This window comes from Dryas octopetala, chromosome 8 (genome assembly GCF_963921425.1).
Source record: "Dryas octopetala chromosome 8, drDryOcto1.1, whole genome shotgun sequence".
NCBI classification, from domain to species: Eukaryota; Viridiplantae; Streptophyta; class Magnoliopsida; order Rosales; family Rosaceae; genus Dryas; species Dryas octopetala.
This window is the reverse complement of record NC_141373.1, coordinates 8,860,200-8,880,110: the sequence shown is the minus strand read 5'-3', so window position 1 is coordinate 8,880,110 and position 19,911 is coordinate 8,860,200. Positions and strand designations below refer to the sequence as shown.

Here is a 19,911-nt window from a genome sequence, read left to right as displayed (position 1 = left end):
CATGATCACAACACGAAGTTCTTCTTTTTTTTTTTTTTAGGGGAGGGGGTCGAACTTGAGTGCATGAGTTAATTTTTCGGCCCTTTCAACTGAATTACCTCAATAACTGTATCAAAATACGAAGTTTAATTAAAGGGCTATATATAGTATCACATTTTTTTTTTCCCTCACGCACATTAGGTTAGGATCATAGTATCTATATATGTATGATTGATATATGGAAATACAATATATCACCGTGTATATAAATGTTGGGGAGGAGGGGGGGGGGATTCGTCCTTGTTTGTAAAGGAGGGGACTATTTTTGTGACATTGTATATTTGATATAAGGATGTGGCAATCTAATATCAAAAGTCAAGGAAAAATCATGTGACAATTAAGATTGAAATTTGAGTGTAAAATCAGAGAGATTATCAATTAGAGCCGTGCGTGTTCCATATAAGCAAAGAGGGAGGGGATTCAAACTATGGCCCATGTTCTGTACGTATAAGCATTAATTTGTTGGATCAATATCATGATATATATATATATATAGCATTTGCTTAGATAACAAATTCCATTATGGTGCGTTTGGATGAAGTAGTTTGAAATTACTAAGGAATTCACAAATGACGAAATTTAAAACGATGTGATTTAAAATTCTAGAATATGTAAATTCTCTTATTTGGATAACATGTAAACATAATGGAGTTTAAATATGGAATTTATGGTAGTTTTAATTTTTGATGCATCAATTCAAAAAAGTGATGGTGATGGTGGCAATAATAAAAATGATGTTTATGGTGAGTTGACCATATTGGTAGGGGTGATGGCCCACAAGCGGTGGGAGAAATGATGGTGGTTAAAATTGGGGTGTTGACGGGTGGTGGTGGTGGTGTTGGAAATGGCGGTGATGGTGGTGGCGGCGGTGACGTTGATGGTGATGGTGATGGTGGTGGTGGTGGTAGTGGTGACGGTGATGGTGATGGTGGTGGTGGTGGTCTTGGTGTTGTTGGTGGTGGTGGTGGTGGTGGCGGCAACGGCAGCGGGGATGGTGGCGGGGGTGGCGAGGGTGGTGGTGTTAGTAGTGGTGACGTTGGCGACAGTGGTGGTAGTGTCGACATGGTCGACACGACTTATTTTTCTTTTGTAAAAATTAGAATTTTGAAAATGACACCAATTTATGTGGAATTTATGGTGTGTTTGGATGGAGGAAAAAAACTCGAAATTTAAACAAAACTCAGTATTTAAGAAATTACATGCTCTAATTTCCTTGTTTGGGTCAATAAATACAGAATTTTGTAAATTCTAGGTGGAAAAAAACTTGGGATTTGAAGGCTGTAATTTCCGACTTTAAATTCCACCTAAATTGGTGTCATTTTCAAAATTCCAATTTTTACAAAAGAAAAATAAGTCGTGTTGACCATGTCGACACTACCACCACTACCGCCAACGTCACCACCACTAACACCACCACCCCCGCCACCACCCCTCTGCCGCTGCCGCCACCACCACCACCAACACCGAGACCGCGCACCACCGTCGCCGCCACTACCACCATCACCATCACCATCACCGTCACCGTCACCGTCACCGTCACCACCACCACCACCACCACCACCACCACCGTCACCGTCACCGTCACCACCGCCACCACCGCCACCACCGCCACCACCATCACCGCCATTGCCGACACCACCACCACCACCACCGCTACCCCCGACACCCCAATTTTAGCCACCACCATTTCTCCCACCGCTTGTGGGCCATCACCCCTACCAATATGGTCAACTTACCATAAACATTATTTTTATTATTGCCATCATCACCATCACTCTTTTGAATTGATGCATCAAAAATTAAAACTACCATAAATTCCGTATTTAAACTCTACTATGTTTACATGTTATCCAAACAAGAGAATCTACATATTCTAGAATTTTAAATCACATCGTTTTAAATTCCGTCATTTGTGAATTCCTTAGCAATTTCAAACTACTTCATCCAAACGCACCATTAAAGTTAGAATTTACAGCCTTCAAATCCCAAGTTTTTTTCCACCTAGAATTTACAAAATTCTGTATTTATTGACCCAAACAAGGAAATTAGAGCATGTAATTTCTTAAATACTGAGTTTTGTTTAAATTCCGAGTTTTTTTCCTCCATCCAAACACACCATTAAAGAATTTGTGTATTAAGAGTTTTCAAACATGATTCGAAATTGTGTGTTGATCGAGAGTTTTCAACATAATTTGAATTTGGACCTCGTATGTAGGGATTCATGTTCTTTAACAGTTAGAGTATTCAATAGAATTTTCAAGCCCTAAACTTGTAACTACCTACCAAGTAATGCTAGAATCACATATTTGACCACATTAATTGACGATATATATATATCTTATCAAATTAATATTGGAACTGATCGATGATAATTTTCAAAACAAAAAAGTGGTCAACTAATCACTATAAGGTAATAAAATATAATTACTTCAACATTATCTTTCATTATCGATTTCTAAACAGTTAAACACTAATAATTTCACTACCATCAAATTCCTTCATATTCCTTAATTCTTAAAGATTATTGGAGAGGATCACTCTCATATCATATGAACCAAACTTTAATAGGGTTCAAAACATTGAATCTTAATTTGTTTAATTAAACTACACATCAAGATCAAGCTACCATCAAGATCAAACTCTGTATTAATATATGATCGATGATGCAACTAACATATTCTCGCACACATATTGATTATGCAATTAAGGTGGATATATAAGGCTTTATATGTGTAAACCAGATATGTCTATCTATACCTCCTGTTCTATAATAGAATAAAAACAACGATTAATTTCACTGAGCTTATAATGCATGCATGCCAATCACAAATCATCAAAAGAGAATATGTATCAAAAAAATTAACTTCCTGCATTTTAAATAAAAAACACAGACCGTGAAATGTTAAACAAATTAACCAAGATTCGAGCAGAAATTAAATTGACTGATCGATATATATGAGTACATGATAAAATCAAACCATATGGGTCATAAACGTTCTCGCGGTAATTGTCATTTTCTTTCACTCATGTTTCTGATGCTTAAATAAATAAAAAGAATAATTGAAATTAACTTTATATAGTATCCTTCTAGCATTGACATAAGAATTAAGATTGAAGACCTAATTTCCTCAATTCGATCCCTCCTCCACAATCCAAACAAACATGATTTGAAATAAACTGAACTGTAGTAATTTGCATATATAGAGTACCAGTCTACCAGACAAGATCGATCATAGATTCATAACAACCTTGAAAAAGATCAAAAAGCAAAAATTGAGAACTAATTAAGAAATATGCAATCCACACACTAAGTCTAATATATATATATATATATAGTACAATTTTCCAACTGATTAAGCCAACCTAATTAATCAAAACAAAAATAGTTGATAGATTCAGTGATAGAGTACGTAGTCACTCTACACTTGTATCGAGAATTCAACTCTTGTCTTCTGTTTCTGTCTTTCAACACAGACTGTCTGTGACAGTGTTGAACAGTTGGACTATCGTTCTCATCTTTCAAAAGGTCCCTTTGGGTCAAGTTGTTTACAGAGAGCCAGATAGGTGAGATAGAGAACTCGATCCTTGGCTCCGGTTCGATGGTTCTTGGTGTGCTTACAGAAGTACTTCAACTGCTCGAGCGTGCAGCATCCGAGCATCTGACCCAGCAGCAGAAACAGCCAGTTTATGCTCTTCTTCTTCTCCGCTATCACCGGCTTCACCATGTTCTCCTGCTCGCAGTACTTGCAGGCCGGCAGCGCTGGGTTCATCCACACGCCCGGTGCCCGGTCGTGCATCGCGCTCTTGTTCTCCGCAATGAACCTCCCCACCTCCATGAACTTCTCCTTCAGATCCAACTCCATCTCGTAGTGCTTCTCGCACCGCTTGCACTGCACGTCCCCGGTGATGGTGTACATCTCCCTCGACAGCAGGTAGTCGAGGGAGTGCACAGTCGCCCGGCGCGTTGTGGCCCATGGAAAAGGCGCTGGGACTGTGTCGCTCTTCCCCCCGCGCGGAGCCTGAGTAGGGTTTCTCCGGGCGCGTGGAGGGCGGTATGCAGTCGAGGGCGGGGGTGAGGTTGGCAACTCCCCCGCCGCGGCTGCCTGCGTTTGCATGTTGAGAGGATGTGAGGACGAGAGTTGGAGAGGGAGGGGCGATGGGTTGTGGGCCAGCAGCGACTGCATGAAGAGCGGTTGTGACGTGGGCCGCGGCTGCGGATGCGGTAGCGGCGGTGCTTCTTGCGGCGGCCTCATGAACAACTGTTGCGGTGGCAGCGGCGGTGCTTCTTGCGGCAGCCTCATGAAGAGCTGTTGTTGCGGTGGCAGCGGCGGTGGTGACAGCGGTAGTGGCGGTGCTTCTTGCGGCGGTTTCATGAAGAGCTGTTGTTGCGGTGGCAGTGGTGGTGCTTCTTGTGGCGGTGGTGATAGCGGTAGCGGAGGATCTACTGCCACCTCCTGTGGCGGCGGCACTCGACGAGACCAAGACTGATAGTGTGAATTGAGAGAGAGGGCGAGACTGTCGTTTAATTTTTCATTATCTCCGAAGTCGGAGGGGAATCTTGTTGGTGGTGTGAGTACCAGGTTGCAGTCTTGATTGTTGTTGTTGTTGTTCTTCTTTCTCTTCTTGTTGATTTCTTGGTCTTTGTTGACATTGTTGTTGTTGTTCTTCATCTTCTCCTCCTTATTCATTGGGAAAACAAAAATTAGGGTTTCTCAGAGAGAAGAAGAACTTGAAAGAAATTAAGAAAACAATGTAAAAATTGAAACGTACTAATTGTAAAGTGGGTTTGAACGAAGACAGGGCGATCAAATATAGAGATAAGGGATTTGATCGAATTAAAACAGAATTTATAGGAGCTAGGAATTGGGATTGGGTTAGAAATTATCTATTAATTTAAATTTTGAAAGAAATTAAATTAAAATAAAATTAAGACTATTCAAATTCTTTCTTACTCTAAATATTTTTTCTTCTCCTGTTCGCACTGGGAGGCTTTCCCGCGTGGCACTGAGCAATGAGAAGTTGATGCCTAGTGGTACTCGATCTTCTTAAGGCCACTCACATGCATGCATGTCTATTTGAACCTACCCAATAACCCATTTCAGTCCTATCATATTTATGCATGTGTCAAACTAAATTATATATAGATACAAAATGTATATATATATATATATATATGCGAGTCTTTTTGTTTTTCTGGTATGCAGAGTCTTGAGAGATTATGCAGAGGCATGCAGTGGTTAATATATGTACTGGTAGCTATACAGCTAGCTGTCATGTGGAAGAGTTATCTTACAAGTAGAACACTGATTTTTTCTGCACTAGCTAATTAATTAAACTTTAATTATATCATCCTTTCGGATTCGCGTCCTCCACTGAGTTTTTATGTGTTTTGTCTTTACTAGACTTTTTAATCCTAGTATGCGGTGTATTTTTAGATGTGTATGAAATCAAACGTAAACCCAATTTGAAATATAAAAATAAAGCACAACAAATAAATCATCTCTCCGGATTTTGGATCCTATATTTTTACTCAACTTTTAGTCTTAAACTCTTAATAGTGTATTAAAATCTAATGATGTGTGAGCAAAAAACAGTGGATTCATAACACAACTTTTGAATGTGTATGAGGTTGAATGTAAATCTTTGAATTTGTAATAAATAACTATAATATATTGAACTCTACCCAAAAATAATATATATAATTGAAGCAAATAAAAACAAGTATAAAGGAATCTATTTTTAAAGTAAAAATATAAAATTTTAGCTTTAATTTATGACCTAAGGTCTAGAGGAATTCCAAAGTTTGTCTAAAATTAGGTAATGGCATTTGTATTGTAGACAAACAACTAAATTTTCGTTGGTTTTAGTGACGACCCATAGTTGAGTTCTAATTGTTCTTTCAAATCCTATGAATCTTTGTAGTTCATGAGCATTAATTACAACAGTATTTGAAACATGCATCCCCTTTGAATAAGAACAAGTTATCATGTATGAAACAATGATTTTCAAATACTGCTTAGAGATTGTCTCTTGTATTTAATAACTTATCTATTTTGAGCATGAAAATTAAAATATTACATTCATTGAACTTTTTTATTAATTATGCTTGAATTTCTTCGAGATATATGATCTTAAGACTAATAAATATATTAACCTTGCAAATTGAACCCAATATGATATGCATGTAAGGAGCTCCGATCCACATTCAAAGAAGTAAAAAATTAATTACTAGTTGAAGACTTGAAAGTGACCAAATTAACTCATTCACCATGTAGAGAACTTGTCAATAGTCAATGCGCGCATATACCACTTAACTGGATTAGGACTGCATAATGCAAGTTACCCTAGGCAGACTCCTAAATTGAGATCTCTTTGTATATATAGTCACACTATAACTAATCATAATGAAGTATCCATGCCATTTATTTAACAAATTGGAATGGTATTTTATGTAAATTTAATAAAATTAACAAGAAAGAAAAACAAGACTGCAATAATTAATGAAGGAACGAGAGAAATGAGGACAAACAGTTTTAAAACCTATTCCAGAATCACCAAAGAAAATCACCCAATAATTGCAAGAATTGTTAGAAATTTTTAGAAATTTCTTGTGACTTCAACCATCATACATAATTGCGAGAATTGTTAGAAATTTTAAGACACTAATTTTATAGTTCAATATCGCAAACTCTTGAATATGAGAAAAATAATAAAGACAAAGAAATCAAATACCAAAAAAAAAATAATAATATACCGAGAAAATAATAACAAACAAAAAGTAGAAGAACAATAGAGAATTTCACTTACCTCAAATATATTACTCTCAAAGATTCACTTTAAGCTATTAGTCTAATGATATTTCTCTTTCAAACGTTGAAAGAGGTTCCAAGTTAATTTGACTCTACCTCCCTCAAACAAAATAAAAAATATATAAATTGGTACAATAAAGTCTAAACGCTAAAGGCTTATTTATAAGCTCCAAGAAACTCATTAGGAAACGCCTTAAACGCCTTCACGACTCTTTTGTATTTGTATAATTTTATCTGAAAAAGAGGAAATCACACTTTGGAACTTCTTAAATATTGTGAATAGAAATATCACTAGACCACAAGTTAGTTGATTTTTAAGAAAATTAAATTTATTTTAAGTTAACAGATATGAAATAGTTAATCTTTTTTTGCTCTTAAATAATTAATATTTTCAAAGGTTATATTGTTATATAGAGTAAAAGGCTAAATTTAAAAATTTTGATCTAGATGTAGAGAATAATTTTTTTTTTTTTGGTTGGTAGTAGAACTAACCCTATTACTGGGCATGATTGGGCTTAAACTCAAAAGCCCAATAGCCCAGCCCAGCTAAGCCCACTTCTTCACACTTCCCATTAGTCCATTACCCCACCTTACTACCTCAGCGGCTGCAGCTCACTCGTGCTCTTCCTCTGCTGAATTTCTTCTTCTATAATTTTCATCAAGTTCTAAATTCTAATCTTCTTCTTCTTCAACTGTGAAACCCTAAGCTCCAATTCGCCATTTTTCTTCTTCAATCGGCTCTCTTTCTCTCTCTCTGGAACCAGGTAATTTTTGTTCTTTCAATTTCATAGTTTAGGGTTTAACTTCTTTGCTTAATTCTCTTTTTCTTTGAATTCCTTACTTTCATCTGTATGCTATTATTGTAAATTATGATTGTATTATATACTCATCGGGTAATAATTATTACTTTATTCAATTTTAATACTTTGCATGAATGTGAAATCTTATTAAATAAAAATTAGAGTTAAAATGGAGCCAACAAACTTTCTACAGTTTACTGCAAATCAGTCATGTATAAAAGCCTTTGCTCAATTGGGTGCTCAATTGGGTAATCTTTTATTTTGTGTAAAATTGCATATATGTTATGTATACTGAGGTTTACCATTTCATCTTGTAGAATGTTTTCCTTTTGACTCTAATTTCTGTATCTAGTGGACTTCGATATTCAAATGTATGTAATGTATACGCAAGTTTAAAGTAACAATGTAACATAGACTTCTGATTTTATATATTTTCTTTTTAAATTAAGATTAAAGCTATTTTTTGTGCACATTGTGTTGTTTGTTCAGCATGCCAAATATAAAGTATGTGAGAGGATTTGCAGTTTTAGAATATTCCAACTGTTGAACTTTTTAATTTAGCTTCCTTTTGCTGAAGCAGACCAAAGATCATGGCGAGGAAGAGGCCAAACATATTGGTGACGGGCACGCCAGGAACAGGGAAGACAACGATGTCGTCCGCCTTAGCAGAAGCAACGCAGCTTCACCACATCAACGTTGGTGATTTGGTGAAGGCAAAGAACCTCCACGACGGCTGGGACAACGAGCTTGACTGTTACGTCATCAACGAAGACCTGGTGTGCGATGAGCTTGAGGATACAATGGAAGAAGGAGGCAACATAGTGGACTACCACGGCTGCGATTTCTTTCCTGAGAGATGGTTTGATCTTGTGGTTGTGCTTCAGACTGACAACACTGTATTGTATGATCGACTGACTCGAAGGTAGTCCTCTATTTCACACTGCTTCTCTTCCATTTTACTTCCTTGAAAGTAGAAAACCATATGTTTATGGCTTTTGGGTTTTTGGATGTGACAGAGGGTATTCGGGATCGAAGCTTTCCAACAATATTGAATGTGAAATATTTCAAACTCTGCTTGAGGAGGCAAAAGAGAGCTACCCGGAGGATATTGTGCTGCCTTTAAAGAGTGATAGCATTCAAGACATTTCGACAAATCTTGATACATTGACAAATTGGGTCAGGAGGTGGCAACCACAAGCTTAGTTTGCCTCTTGGTTGGTTGTTGGGTCAGCCGAGAGAGAGAGGGGGGGGGGGGGGGGGGGGGGGGGGGTTGGGGAGGTAGGGGATGTCGGCCAGGGCCGGAGAGGTAAGGTCGTAAGGGGGTGGGAGTGAAGGAGGTTATCGGGGAGGGGGTGGGCTGGTGTATGTACATTAATATTTTCTTTTCTTATGTTATTTGTTTTTTCATTTTAATTTTGTTTGATTCTTTTCATTTGAACTTGGGGTCATGTGAAATTTTTGGGAAAAAATGTTGAGCTCTTTTTTTTTAAAGCTAAATTTGAAAATAGAGTGATAAATAAGGAGTTGCACTAAATAAATGTGTTAAGCCAGTCCACTTATAAGTTCTCTCGTCGAGTGTTCGAACCCTCAAGGAAAGCGTTCGAATAGTTGTCGGAAAAATTTTGAACATTTGTTAGTATTTATGACAAACCACAATTGTTGCTAAATAGATTGTTACTGTTAGTTAATGCATCATGCAATTTTTTTTTTAGTTGGAGAGAAAAGGATTCGAATTTGAGTGTATTGTGAATAATTATATATTTTTTCTAATTAGACTACTTAACAACTGTATCAGTGGACCATACATTTGATTATTAGTGACGGTCTAACGGACGGTAAAAAATAATTAAAAAAATAATTAATTACGAGTGGACTTACTTAACAGAAAACAAGTTAGAAGGTATACAATGAAAAGTCAAAAGTGGACTTATGAATTATTATCTTAAAATATTAATTGGGGAATGTAAGAAGAATTTGGGAGTAATGACCTAATGGGTATGAATAGAAGCATCATTTATATTACGTAGCCAACAAACCAATAGCCCACCCAAATACAAGGCCCATCCCCCAGCCTAGCCCCCAATCCTCCTCTGTATCGCGTGACTCTCTTCTCTTGCTGAAGATTGAAAAAACAGCTAGTGCTGCTCTGATAGGAGATTTCGGCAGCAACCCATGGTGCTGGAGGTCATTTGGGCGGCATAGAAGTACTTGGAGAGAAGTTTTTGGGTCAACCCGAGCTTGGAGGTTTTTTTCTTTCCCTTCTTCATCCATGTTCTAGGCTTTTCATTGTGAAAATTTCTTACATGAAAATGATTTCATAATGTTTTTAACATTCTTTCTTAAAATTAATTTGGGCATGTGATTCAGAAGGAGGTGGACAAAAAAGTATGTTAATTGTTGGGTAGAGAAGTAATTTAATTGTTGGGCAGAGAAGTATGTTAATTCTTGGAATTCTCTTCTAGGATTGCATTTTGTATGTAATGTAGTATACCCAAGTTTAAAGTATCATAGACTTGTGATTTAATAGGAATTTTCATGTTCATATACAAAAAAGTTTTAGGTTTAAAGCTTTTTGTGTGTGTGTGTGTGTGTGTAGGTGATGCAGGAGCATCTACCCTAGGCTTTCCAAGATTTAGTATTTGTTGTAGTAACTTGCTTATTTTTGTTTCCTAGTTGGATTTAGAGCCCAGTTTTCGTTTTCCTAGTTAGCTAAGGTTTATTGTTTTCCTAATCGGTTGAGGAATATGTTTTCCTATATAGGTTTAAGCTAGGGTATTTTTTTTACCTTGTTTGCTTCAGTTGTTCCAATTATAGTTTCCTAACACTTTTGCATATTCATTGGCCAGCAGGAGCGGAAAAATGGACAGCATTGTGGATTCTCTAAACAGTGCATACCAAGAGTTCGTTGTTGCAGCAGCTAACGTGCTCGAAGCCAAGGAAACTTCTGGCGCTGAGAAGACATCAGCCACGGATACTGCTCTTGAAAATTTTAAGCAGAAGTGGGAACTTTTTAGGGTCACTTGTGATCAAGCGGAGGAGTTTGTGGAGTCTGTGAAGCAAAGGATTGGCTCGGAGTGCCTGGTGGATGAGGCAACTGGCTCGGTGGCAGGAAAGTCTGGGCAAACTGGAACAACTGGTCTTCCACCCATCAGTGCAGTTCGGTTGGAACAGATGAGTAAAGCTGTTCGATGGCTTGTCATAGAACTTCAACATGGTTCTGGAACAGCTGCTGGTTCAGCTCATTCTCACCAATCTCCTCCTTTTGATGCTAGATTCTCTGAAGATTCAACTCAATAGGTATGAAGGTGATTCTAACCCTGTATTGAGAAAGAGAGAAAAAAATTTATTTAATGAATTTTCCCTAAGAAAACATCTGCCATCCCTTCCAAATGATTTTGAACATGTCTTAAGGGGTTGTGGTTTCCTTACTCTTGTGTACTTGGGTGTTATTCCCTTTGGCATCTGTAGTGAACTTATTACTTATATACAAAGGTGGGAAATAAAGAAAGAAAAAAGACAAGAATTGGTGTTTTAAAGCTATGCCTCTTGTTAGCCAAAAAAAAAAAAAAAGCTATGCCACTTGGATGTTTCTGTGGAAGACCAGTTACACATTGAGCTTACCTAAATTCTCGTGTTCTCGTTTCTTTTCTGTAGATGTGTAACATGCAAACAATCACTAAGCATCATTAGAGTCTCCAATCTAGATGCCACACTTTTAATGTTTTGGTGGCTGCTATGATGGTCTATTTCTTTGTTTAGACAACCTGAAGAGTGATGACTCTATTGTAAATTACATCTGTTGTATATTTGCCCTTATTATTTCTTTCATCAAAGTTAAGTGCTGGGTGTCATTTTACGATTGAAATATGAAAATCTTTCACATATTTGTGTTTTTTTATATTCATGAACTTAATCTTTTCAAATCTCTTGTATTTTTTAATGTTTCTGTCAATCCCTTTTCTTTCTCATATATACATATATAAATTATTGAGGACTTCATTGTACCGCCAAAAGTCAGTCAAAACCAAATACAAAGGCCTATCTTGTAACAAATTTTTCTATGATATTGTTCCCTCCTATTAAGTGGTTTAACCTGGCAGATATCTTTTCCTGCTATTATATTTATGACCCCATGCACATGCACTTGTGTGTTGGTTTAGTAATACCATGCAAGAGAAGGCTTAGTGTTCCTTTTGATTTTCAGATTTTCATTTATGCAAGTAAAGGAGATGTGATATATTAAAGCAAGGAGAGGAATGTAAGATGCTGTTTGTGGAGCGTCAGGGATCTGTAATTCAAAGATTGTAAATATTTGAGATTGTACTGCTGTGTTTGGGTGATATGGAATGCATACAATGCAATCTTACAAGCGTCCCAGATCCAGGTTTCTCTGTTTTCCATTCAGTTGATAAGGTTATAGTCATAGAGGGCTCCACAGTTGAGTATTTCTGGGAGAGTTGTAACAGCTGGGCAAGAGCCAAGATGAGCAGGTTTTTTTCGAGAGTCAAATTTATGCTTTATTTTTGTAATTCATCCCTGTTTTTCATTTATTCATTTCTAATGTATTATGTATGTAGTAATGCTGACAAGTAAGCTCATCATCTTCTAAAATGATGAGCAGTCCCTTATGGTCCCTATCCATTTAGGGCAAACCCATGTATACCAGGTGAGCCTAAGGATTAAAGAGAGAGTAAATTCATTATGAATATATGAGCAGGTTTTCATTGTTTTCGTTAGTGAGCTTACCTCAGCTCAATCCTTTGACATAAAAACTTTCACCGGAAACTTTTCATATATATGACCTCATAAAACCTTTTGTGGGTTCTAAGTTTCTAACTTCTAAGTTGGTACCATTCTTGTTGCAAAAGGCTCTAGATCCTCATATCCAGAAGTTGTTGAAAATGCATGCAGTACTATGATTTTCTTGGTCTCATGTATGAATTTGTTAGATGCATCTCCAATGGAGCCTACATTTTGTGAAAGATTGTTTGCCAGTTTCTCATTGTCTTTTGATGCTTCTGTGTTTCTACTATAGTAAGATAGTTATTTCATTTATACTACTCGGAGGTTTTTTCAACAAGAGGAATCGATTTTATGGTATGTGAAAAAAAAAAAAATTGAAAAGGAAGATCTAAAACATGATTGTCTTATGAATCAAAATAAGTAAAAATAGCATCCATAACCTATTATATATCCAGTTTAGTGTAGATATATGGATAAAAAATGCGACTTTTTAAATATGTAGTCAAGTGATCATGATGGCTTATCTGTCAAATTATCAACGTATATCGACTTTTATCATGATAAGTTTGTATCCAAGTTTTCACGGAAAAGATGACTTACAAGCAAACCTACAAATGGTACAGCCTATCAGTCTGAACTCAAGCGGTATGAGATTGGTGAGGGAAGAGATCTTAGGTGTAGATTCTTTTCATTTAAAAAAATTAACTAAAATTATTAATCAAATTTATTTTCGTCAATGACTTTTTGGTATAGTGGATGACACCCATTTTCTTTTTTTCGGAGTAGAACATAAGTTCCAAATTCATGGACGCAACTTTATTATTAAAAAAATTCATTTATTTTCCTTATAGATAAATTCAAAAATTAGGATAATATACGGTATATACCATTTACAATAATTTTCAGCAAACCTTTAAGGGACTAATTCTTTTGTAGTTTAGGTACTAACATGGATCAAAATCTTTTGGATTAGATCACAAATTCAAACCGAAAGTTGATATCTAAACTGAAATGACAACTAAAAATTTGTTACCTAAATTGAAATACCATAATTTGCAAATAAATAATTTAAGTAGGTATAAGTAATAAATACACAAAATAAGATAACATTTTCCTTTACCGAAGAAATAAGGTAATATTTTTGTGGCTATCTTATGCTTTTATACCATTGCTTGTGAGTAAAAGATCATGAGGCTATTACTAATTTAGTAATTTTTATGAAATAGAAAGATAATGAGACTATTACTCCTTTTCATGAAATAAAAATATAGAATGGTGGGTAGAGTAATTGGTTAAAAAAGAATGGTGGGTAGAGTAATTGGTTATAGACTTAGAATAGGTCCTTCAATGTATCAGAAGATTATATACCGAACATTTTAAAATTTTAAAAAATTAAAAAAAATTTGGGTTTAAGGTTTAATATTTAAAATTTATACAAAAGTCTAAAACAACAAGTTTCCAGAGAAAATAAAAACAAAAAATATCAAATAGAGCGTGGATTCCATTTTCATTTTTCTAGTTAGCCTTAAACGACATCGTTTTAAATTGAATCTCTCTCCGCCTTTGCAGTTTCCACATACTCTCTTTTTGAAAGAATAAATCTCCCTCAGTCTCTTTCTCCTCTCAGACGGCTACTTATTATATGATTTAATCTTTTTATTTTATTTTTTGTTGTTCCCACTTCCCTTCTTCTCAAATTCTCAGCAGCACAATTAACCTGGACAGAAAAAAGGCAGTGATTTTCGTGAACCCAATTGCATCAACCAGAAATTCAAGTACAAGTGTCAAAAAGGACAAGACGTCACATTTACATCACTCCCAGGCTCCCAGCTACCACAAATTGTTGCCCAAGCCTCGCAGTCACACACTTAGTGGTTCACTTCACCCCTTCATAAATGGCATGAAGCTTAATCAGTTTCGACAAAGCAGTCTGAAAGAGTTGGTGGGTTTGGCTTTGCTGCTCTTCTCTCACTCAAGTATTCTGGTATCTATCAAAGTTCATTTCTTTTTTGCCTTTTCATCATTCTATTGCTGCCCTTTTGCTATTTGGGTTATTGGGTTTTCACTTTGATCTTCTTTTTTTTTTTTTTTTTTTTTTTTTTTTTTTTTAATTCTTGTAGACTGATGGATTATAGGAATGAAATGCAGAGGGCATCCTCTTATGCTGCTCAAGTAAGTGCATAAGTTTCTTTCTCAGTAATATTTGCTTATTGGGTATCTTTTGTTTTGGACTAATACATATCCAATGCTCTTTAATTTTCCACCAGATTAAAAATTTTCTTATATAAACACAAAGTGCTAACAAATTTTACCCTTAAAAATTTTAGTGCTATATACTAAGTACTTTATTTGTCTATTTTGTATCTGAATCCGGAAGGAAAAGTTAAGTGTAAGAAAGCATATATCATTATAGTTGTGGATTTGTTGCATGATAGTGTTATTTCGTTCATATGGTGTTTCCTGGTTGGAGGTTGAGGCTTGTTTCTAGATGTTTGCAGCTCATGAAAAAGAAGTTGATCTATATATTTCAACAAAGTTTGGAACCACAATCTAACCTTAAAAGTGGCCTTAAATAAAAAATAGGGGTTACTGCAAAAGATCAGTGTGATTATAAAAAATGTTGATGACAGTTTAGATATGAGCTTATTTTCTGAAAACTTACTGATAGCTCTATAATTTATTTTTTTAAATCAGTATATTCTTTTATCCATATAAAAATAGGGTCTCTTTTGTATTGTCTTCTACACAGTTGAACTATCTTCATATGGCTTAATAAAGTAAAACAACATTCACAGCTGTGTATTAGGGAGTTCTTTCCTAAAACTTTGTAGGTTAGTGGACATCTTGTCCACTGCTTTGTATGTTGTACTGTTTTGTTTTGTTTTTAAATAAAAGTATGTTTCTTATAAAAAAATAAATAAATAAAGTAATACAACATATATTTAAATTTAGTCTGAACATTTTTATGAGGTTGTTCTTTAAAATTGACATCAGGAAAGTAGGAGTCCTTGAGTGTGTTTTCTACCTCCATCAAATAACTTGACAAGAGAGGAAAGGAGTAATAAAGAGAGCTTCTTTGATGATTTGGTGCAGTTATTTTGTTTCTCTGTTCATGTAATTGTAATGTTAATGAATTTTAATTAAGTTAATAAACTTATAAGGAATTATGAAACTGAAAAAAAAAAAAAAAAAAAAAAAAACTTTGTGCTTTTGAGAGGGTAATGAATTGTGCTATCACTGAGCCATTTATAGCAATCTTAGAAAAATCATGTATGTTGGATGGATATGGCTGATTGATGTGCATTCATTTCATATGCCATTTAATTTTATCTTAATTTAATGTCGATCCTGGGTTGAGGCTGGTGCAGATTGGTAATCTTGGGCTTCTGCTCCTATGGCATATTCTACATCTTTTTGTCAGCATATGGTACTTTCTGTTGGGGTTAGCTTGTGTGCTTGAAAGCTATCTCATTTCTGGGGGAGTACTTAAGAGCTATAAAGCCCTTAATTTAGGCAATCTCCGGTACCTTGCAATTGTGGTAGAAAGTGAAGATGCTTACGAAACTTCAAAAGTTATTGAGCTTCTGCAGTGGCTAGAAACTATTGGTGTGAAGCGTGTGTGCCTCTACGATGCGGAAGGTAATGGTGCCACTGCTTTGTTACGCTATTGATAGTGGACGGTCTTCTACGATTAGTATGTAACAATGTGTCATATATATACAGATTTTATGTAATTCTTTCTCTTTTTATGATATCTAGGTGTGTTGAAGAAATCAAAAGAAGCCATCTTGAAGAAACTGAAAAATGCAACAGCATTTGAGGTGCTGTCTTCTATCCTTACAGTAAAGTTACTTCTGGTTCTATAGTGTACTACCATAAATTGACCGAATTACTAGCACACTGGGAGGCAGTTCAGGCTGCCATGATCAATCTACCATTCTAAGTGTATCTAGAATTCAGGACTGCATTATTGTGGCAAATTGTTTTGTCTTTTACTACCACAACTGTTTTTTTTTTTTTTTTAACAAAACACCATATTTTATTTTTAGATGATATTTTTATATGAGGCATATATAAAGCTTACTACATTGGTAATTGGCTAATGAGGGTTAATTTTTTTATTTTTATTTTGCCTGAATGAGGGTTAAGTTTATGCAAGTCATTTGTCAGATAAATTGATGTATAAGCTATTTTGTTTGTTTGTTTCTCTATTATTACTATTCTTATTATTATTTTATTTTTTTAACTTTACTCAACTGCTATCCATCCTTCAAAATTATACATGCGTTGGTGTATGATATTGTTATAGTAAAAAAGATGAAGAACAAAAGAAAAAGCTGTATTATTGGTGATGTGCTTGTGATACTTGCACTGTTTTCTGTGTCTTTGACAGTGAACATTTACTCCATGAATGGCAATGTCAAAATTTGATCTAACTTTCATTATGTGCAGGAAGCTTATGAAGATGATAACTTGGTTGACCAAAACCGCATGTGTCTGGAATTTGCTTCGCTGTCTGATGGAAAAGAAGCTGTAACAAAAGCAGCAAACTTTCTTTTTGCGAAGTATTTGAAATTGGCTAACTTAGTTGGTGATCATGAAGAGAAAATCTTTACAGAACCTCACATGGATGAGGCACTAAAAGCTGTTGGTTTGTTTACTGACTGATGCGTCAATGCTTTACTATTATGGTTGGTTTCACAATCTAAGTTGACCTTACGGGTGTTTATGCAATTGTGCTTTCAGGTCGCAGAGGGCCAGACCCTGACCTTCTATTAGTTTATGGACCAGTAAGATGCCACCTTGGTTTCCCTGCATGGAGACTTCGATATACTGAGATTGTGTGAGTGTTCTTGACAGATGTGTTGATGAAATTAGTCACTTAGTTTCCCTTCTCTGTCTACTTACCTGGAGTGTCTCTTTTGAGTTTTTTTTTTTTTTCCTCCTTTGGTAGACAGTTTAGTTAAAAATATGTGAGGATTCTTTCCTGTACCAATGATTAGTGGAACTTTCCATAAACTGTAATAAACTTGGTTCATTTTATTATTTTTGTTTTCTTTTTGGAGAGGTCTTTAGCTATGGTCCTGGGATGGTAATGAAAATAAAGGGTCAGACTTTGTTTGCATATAATATCACTATTTTTTAATTCTGGGTTTGATAGTATTTGTTTCTAGTTCAGGCAAATACAGGCACAGATGCATATTAGACTTCGTTTTTTATTGTGTCTTTTGAGCAGAGGTTTTAGACTCTAAGAAACTTATCTCCTTTGTCTTCTGCTGGTTGTTTTTCTTCATTACAAAGTGCTGGGCATTTTTGTGAAACAGAAGCTTCTCCCTTACGGAATATTTTGTTTCTTGAACTTTTGTGTCTCATATTTGCGTTGCAGGCACATGGGACAACTAAAGTCTATGACATATGGTTCCCTAATTAAAGCCATTTACAAGTTCACCACGGTGTACCAAAACTATGGTAAGTGGTGTTTTCTCTTGATTTTTAATTGTCATCTCTTCTAATAGGTTGAAAATGAATTGGTGATTTGATAAGATCCTTAACAAGTTTGCAATGGTGTGCTAAAACTCTGTTTGTTGGTTGAAATTTGAATTTATTCTATAAAGTTTGTAACTGGTTATGTTCTGAAGTAATAACATCCAAGGAACTTTATTGATTGTTCTCAAATTCTATTTAAATTAGGAGTTGGTTTGATAAATTGTGTATATTTATTGTTCCAACAGGTAAATGACACTGCATTTGGAAGATTACATCTTGGATAACTGATGCAAGAATGGAAGTAATCCAATCCTGTTCATGATCTTCCTTTTACCCCTTATAATGTAAACAGTAGCCTTGTTTATGTAGAAGGTATCAGTTACCTTATAATAAATTAGCCAGTGATGCCCCAATGCATAAATCCCTCTTTAATATGGGTTAACTCTATAGCAGTAACCTGAGTTGATTTGCTGATCATTATGGATTGAGGTGTACCCAGTTGTATACATATTAATAATTCTCCATTACATTACAAGGCAACCTTCACTAATTCCGCATTAATAACTACTCTCTTTTTTTTCTTCCTAGTATGGACTCATTATTTTTCTAATTCTTGACCAAAAGAAACAAAAGAAGAGAAAGAACTGAAGGAAAAGAAGTTGACATTAGAGGTTAAAGAAAAGAGAGTGAGAAAAGTTATAATGCATGTTTTATACTAGTGTTCTATATGCAAAATAATCGTTGTCAATGTTATTTGAAATAAGTACAAAGATCCTTATTGTTAAAATTACGTCACTCAATACAAAACTAATTGACAATGGGTGGAGAGCTTAGAATCTTATATATCCTCTTAAAACTTTAGAACTTCTTACATGAAATTTTATATTCTCAACATGTAACACGATTGAGCCAAACTCATGGATAGATTACATTTAGTGATATGAAGCACATGGTTGCCTACTCTGATTTCATCAAACTCAAAATGAATTAATGTTCATGATAAATGACAGTACAGGAAACCCAACATCTACCTCCCCAGTCCCCACAAGCCCCCACAAAATTTAATTCCAAATCTTGATGAACATGACCAGACCAAACTAGCACAATGTCCACTCAAACTCTCTTTTATCAGTTGAGGGTTTTGATCATTTTCATTATCACTTTGAGGGTGATATGCCTCAACCTGTACCTGTAGATCCACTTCTTGTTGCAGTGGTTTGGGAAGGACATATGTAAAAGGATGGCCAACCTAGCCTAACTTCACCACTCTCACCCATTACCCAATAGCAATTGCTAATAAAGTAATAATTAACATTTGGGTCCCCAGAAAATGTGTGATCTCAATGTATCTCAACTTGGGGATGCTGTCAGATTCCCAGACACAGTTCAATTATACTGAAAATATGTGTCCTTCATGTGCTTGATTGCCTCCTATCTAGTATCTATCACCTGCTTGCCCATATTTTCTTGGGAAATTTAGTTTTGATTTGTTCGATCCAACAATGTGATTATAATATCGTCAAGTTGTGTGATGAGTACTTATATTACAGGTTAAATAGTGTTGTCTACCCACTTGTTTGAGCTTCGTGACACTCATGTAGAACTTTGTGACCCTTAAGAGGTAACTCTCCACTCTTAAACTTTTGGACATTAATTGCATTACAAAACCATAAATGACATTTCTACAAATAAGTATCAAAATTTCAGACTTTGAAATATCACTGTAGCAAATTGTCATTTAAGTTATTAATTTGTTATAGCATTATTATGCTTATCTTTCCTCTCAATGACAGTTATATAATAAAAACCATGTTTAGAATTTCCAATTTATGATGACTTGCATCCAGAGTAAGATGAACTTACAAGTACCCTTTTCAACAAGTATAGCATAATGTTTGACTGTTTGAAAGGATGAAAGAGTGTTTGACAATTGTAAATCATTGATTGAAGTATATTCGATTATATAAATCACAGTGATTAATGATTGACAATTATTTATATATACGTAAGTAATTGTAAATTCACCTTTATCA

General features: G+C 35.3%; 4 protein-coding genes across 5 annotated transcripts; 3 read left to right on the top strand and 1 right to left on the bottom strand.

Moving 5' to 3' along the window:
- Nucleotides 1-3,551: 3,551 nt before the first annotated feature.
- On the bottom strand, nucleotides 3,552-4,727 carry LOC147276924 (uncharacterized). Its single transcript, XM_086255579.1, has one exon. It carries the CDS (start codon nucleotides 4,725-4,727, stop codon nucleotides 3,552-3,554), a length of 1,176 nt encoding a protein of 391 aa, XP_086111705.1.
- Nucleotides 4,728-7,464: 2,737 nt separating this feature from the next.
- LOC147276923 (adenylate kinase isoenzyme 6 homolog) lies at nucleotides 7,465-8,867 on the top strand. Its single transcript, XM_086254989.1, has 3 exons — nucleotides 7,465-7,612; nucleotides 8,229-8,570; nucleotides 8,665-8,867. Exons 2-3 carry the CDS (start codon nucleotides 8,239-8,241, stop codon nucleotides 8,849-8,851), a joined length of 519 nt encoding a protein of 172 aa, XP_086111115.1. The 5' UTR covers nucleotides 7,465-7,612; nucleotides 8,229-8,238; the 3' UTR covers nucleotides 8,852-8,867.
- Nucleotides 8,868-9,557: 690 nt separating this feature from the next.
- Nucleotides 9,558-12,380, top strand: MED32 (mediator of RNA polymerase II transcription subunit-like protein). 2 transcript variants are annotated; one of them, XM_086254638.1, is made up of 3 exons: nucleotides 9,558-9,892; nucleotides 10,495-10,945; nucleotides 11,853-12,380. In XM_086254638.1, exon 2 carries the CDS (start codon nucleotides 10,508-10,510, stop codon nucleotides 10,943-10,945), a length of 438 nt encoding a protein of 145 aa, XP_086110764.1. In that variant the 5' UTR covers nucleotides 9,558-9,892; nucleotides 10,495-10,507; the 3' UTR covers nucleotides 11,853-12,380. The 2 variants fall into 2 exon arrangements, with proteins under 2 accessions (XP_086110764.1, XP_086110762.1); XM_086254636.1 differs by having other exon boundaries at nucleotides 9,560-9,892; nucleotides 10,498-10,945.
- Nucleotides 12,381-14,043: 1,663 nt separating this feature from the next.
- LEW1 (Undecaprenyl pyrophosphate synthetase family protein) lies at nucleotides 14,044-18,465 on the top strand. The gene is made up of 8 exons (XM_086255153.1): nucleotides 14,044-14,375; nucleotides 14,512-14,563; nucleotides 15,760-16,030; nucleotides 16,151-16,212; nucleotides 16,844-17,042; nucleotides 17,138-17,234; nucleotides 17,778-17,860; nucleotides 18,124-18,465. The coding sequence occupies exons 2-8, from the start codon at nucleotides 14,516-14,518 to the stop codon at nucleotides 18,129-18,131; spliced, it is 768 nt and encodes a 255-aa protein (XP_086111279.1). The 5' UTR covers nucleotides 14,044-14,375; nucleotides 14,512-14,515; the 3' UTR covers nucleotides 18,132-18,465.
- Nucleotides 18,466-19,911: the final 1,446 nt, after the last annotated feature.

Coding starts and splice junctions, on each gene's coding strand:
- LOC147276924 (XM_086255579.1), bottom strand. CDS start 4,727: ATGAATAAGGAGGAGAAGATGAAGAACAACAACAACAATGTCAACAAA.
- LOC147276923 (XM_086254989.1), top strand. CDS start 8,239: ATGGCGAGGAAGAGGCCAAACATATTGGTGACGGGCACGCCAGGAACA. Junction 8,571..8,664: donor TATGATCGACTGACTCGAAG/GTAGTCCTCTAT, acceptor TGGATGTGACAG/AGGGTATTCGGGATCGAAGC.
- MED32 (XM_086254638.1), top strand. CDS start 10,508: ATGGACAGCATTGTGGATTCTCTAAACAGTGCATACCAAGAGTTCGTT.
- LEW1 (XM_086255153.1), top strand. CDS start 14,516: ATGGATTATAGGAATGAAATGCAGAGGGCATCCTCTTATGCTGCTCAA. Junction 17,043..17,137: donor TGAGGCACTAAAAGCTGTTG/GTTTGTTTACTG, acceptor TTGTGCTTTCAG/GTCGCAGAGGGCCAGACCCT. Junction 17,235..17,777: donor CTTCGATATACTGAGATTGT/GTGAGTGTTCTT, acceptor TTTGCGTTGCAG/GCACATGGGACAACTAAAGT.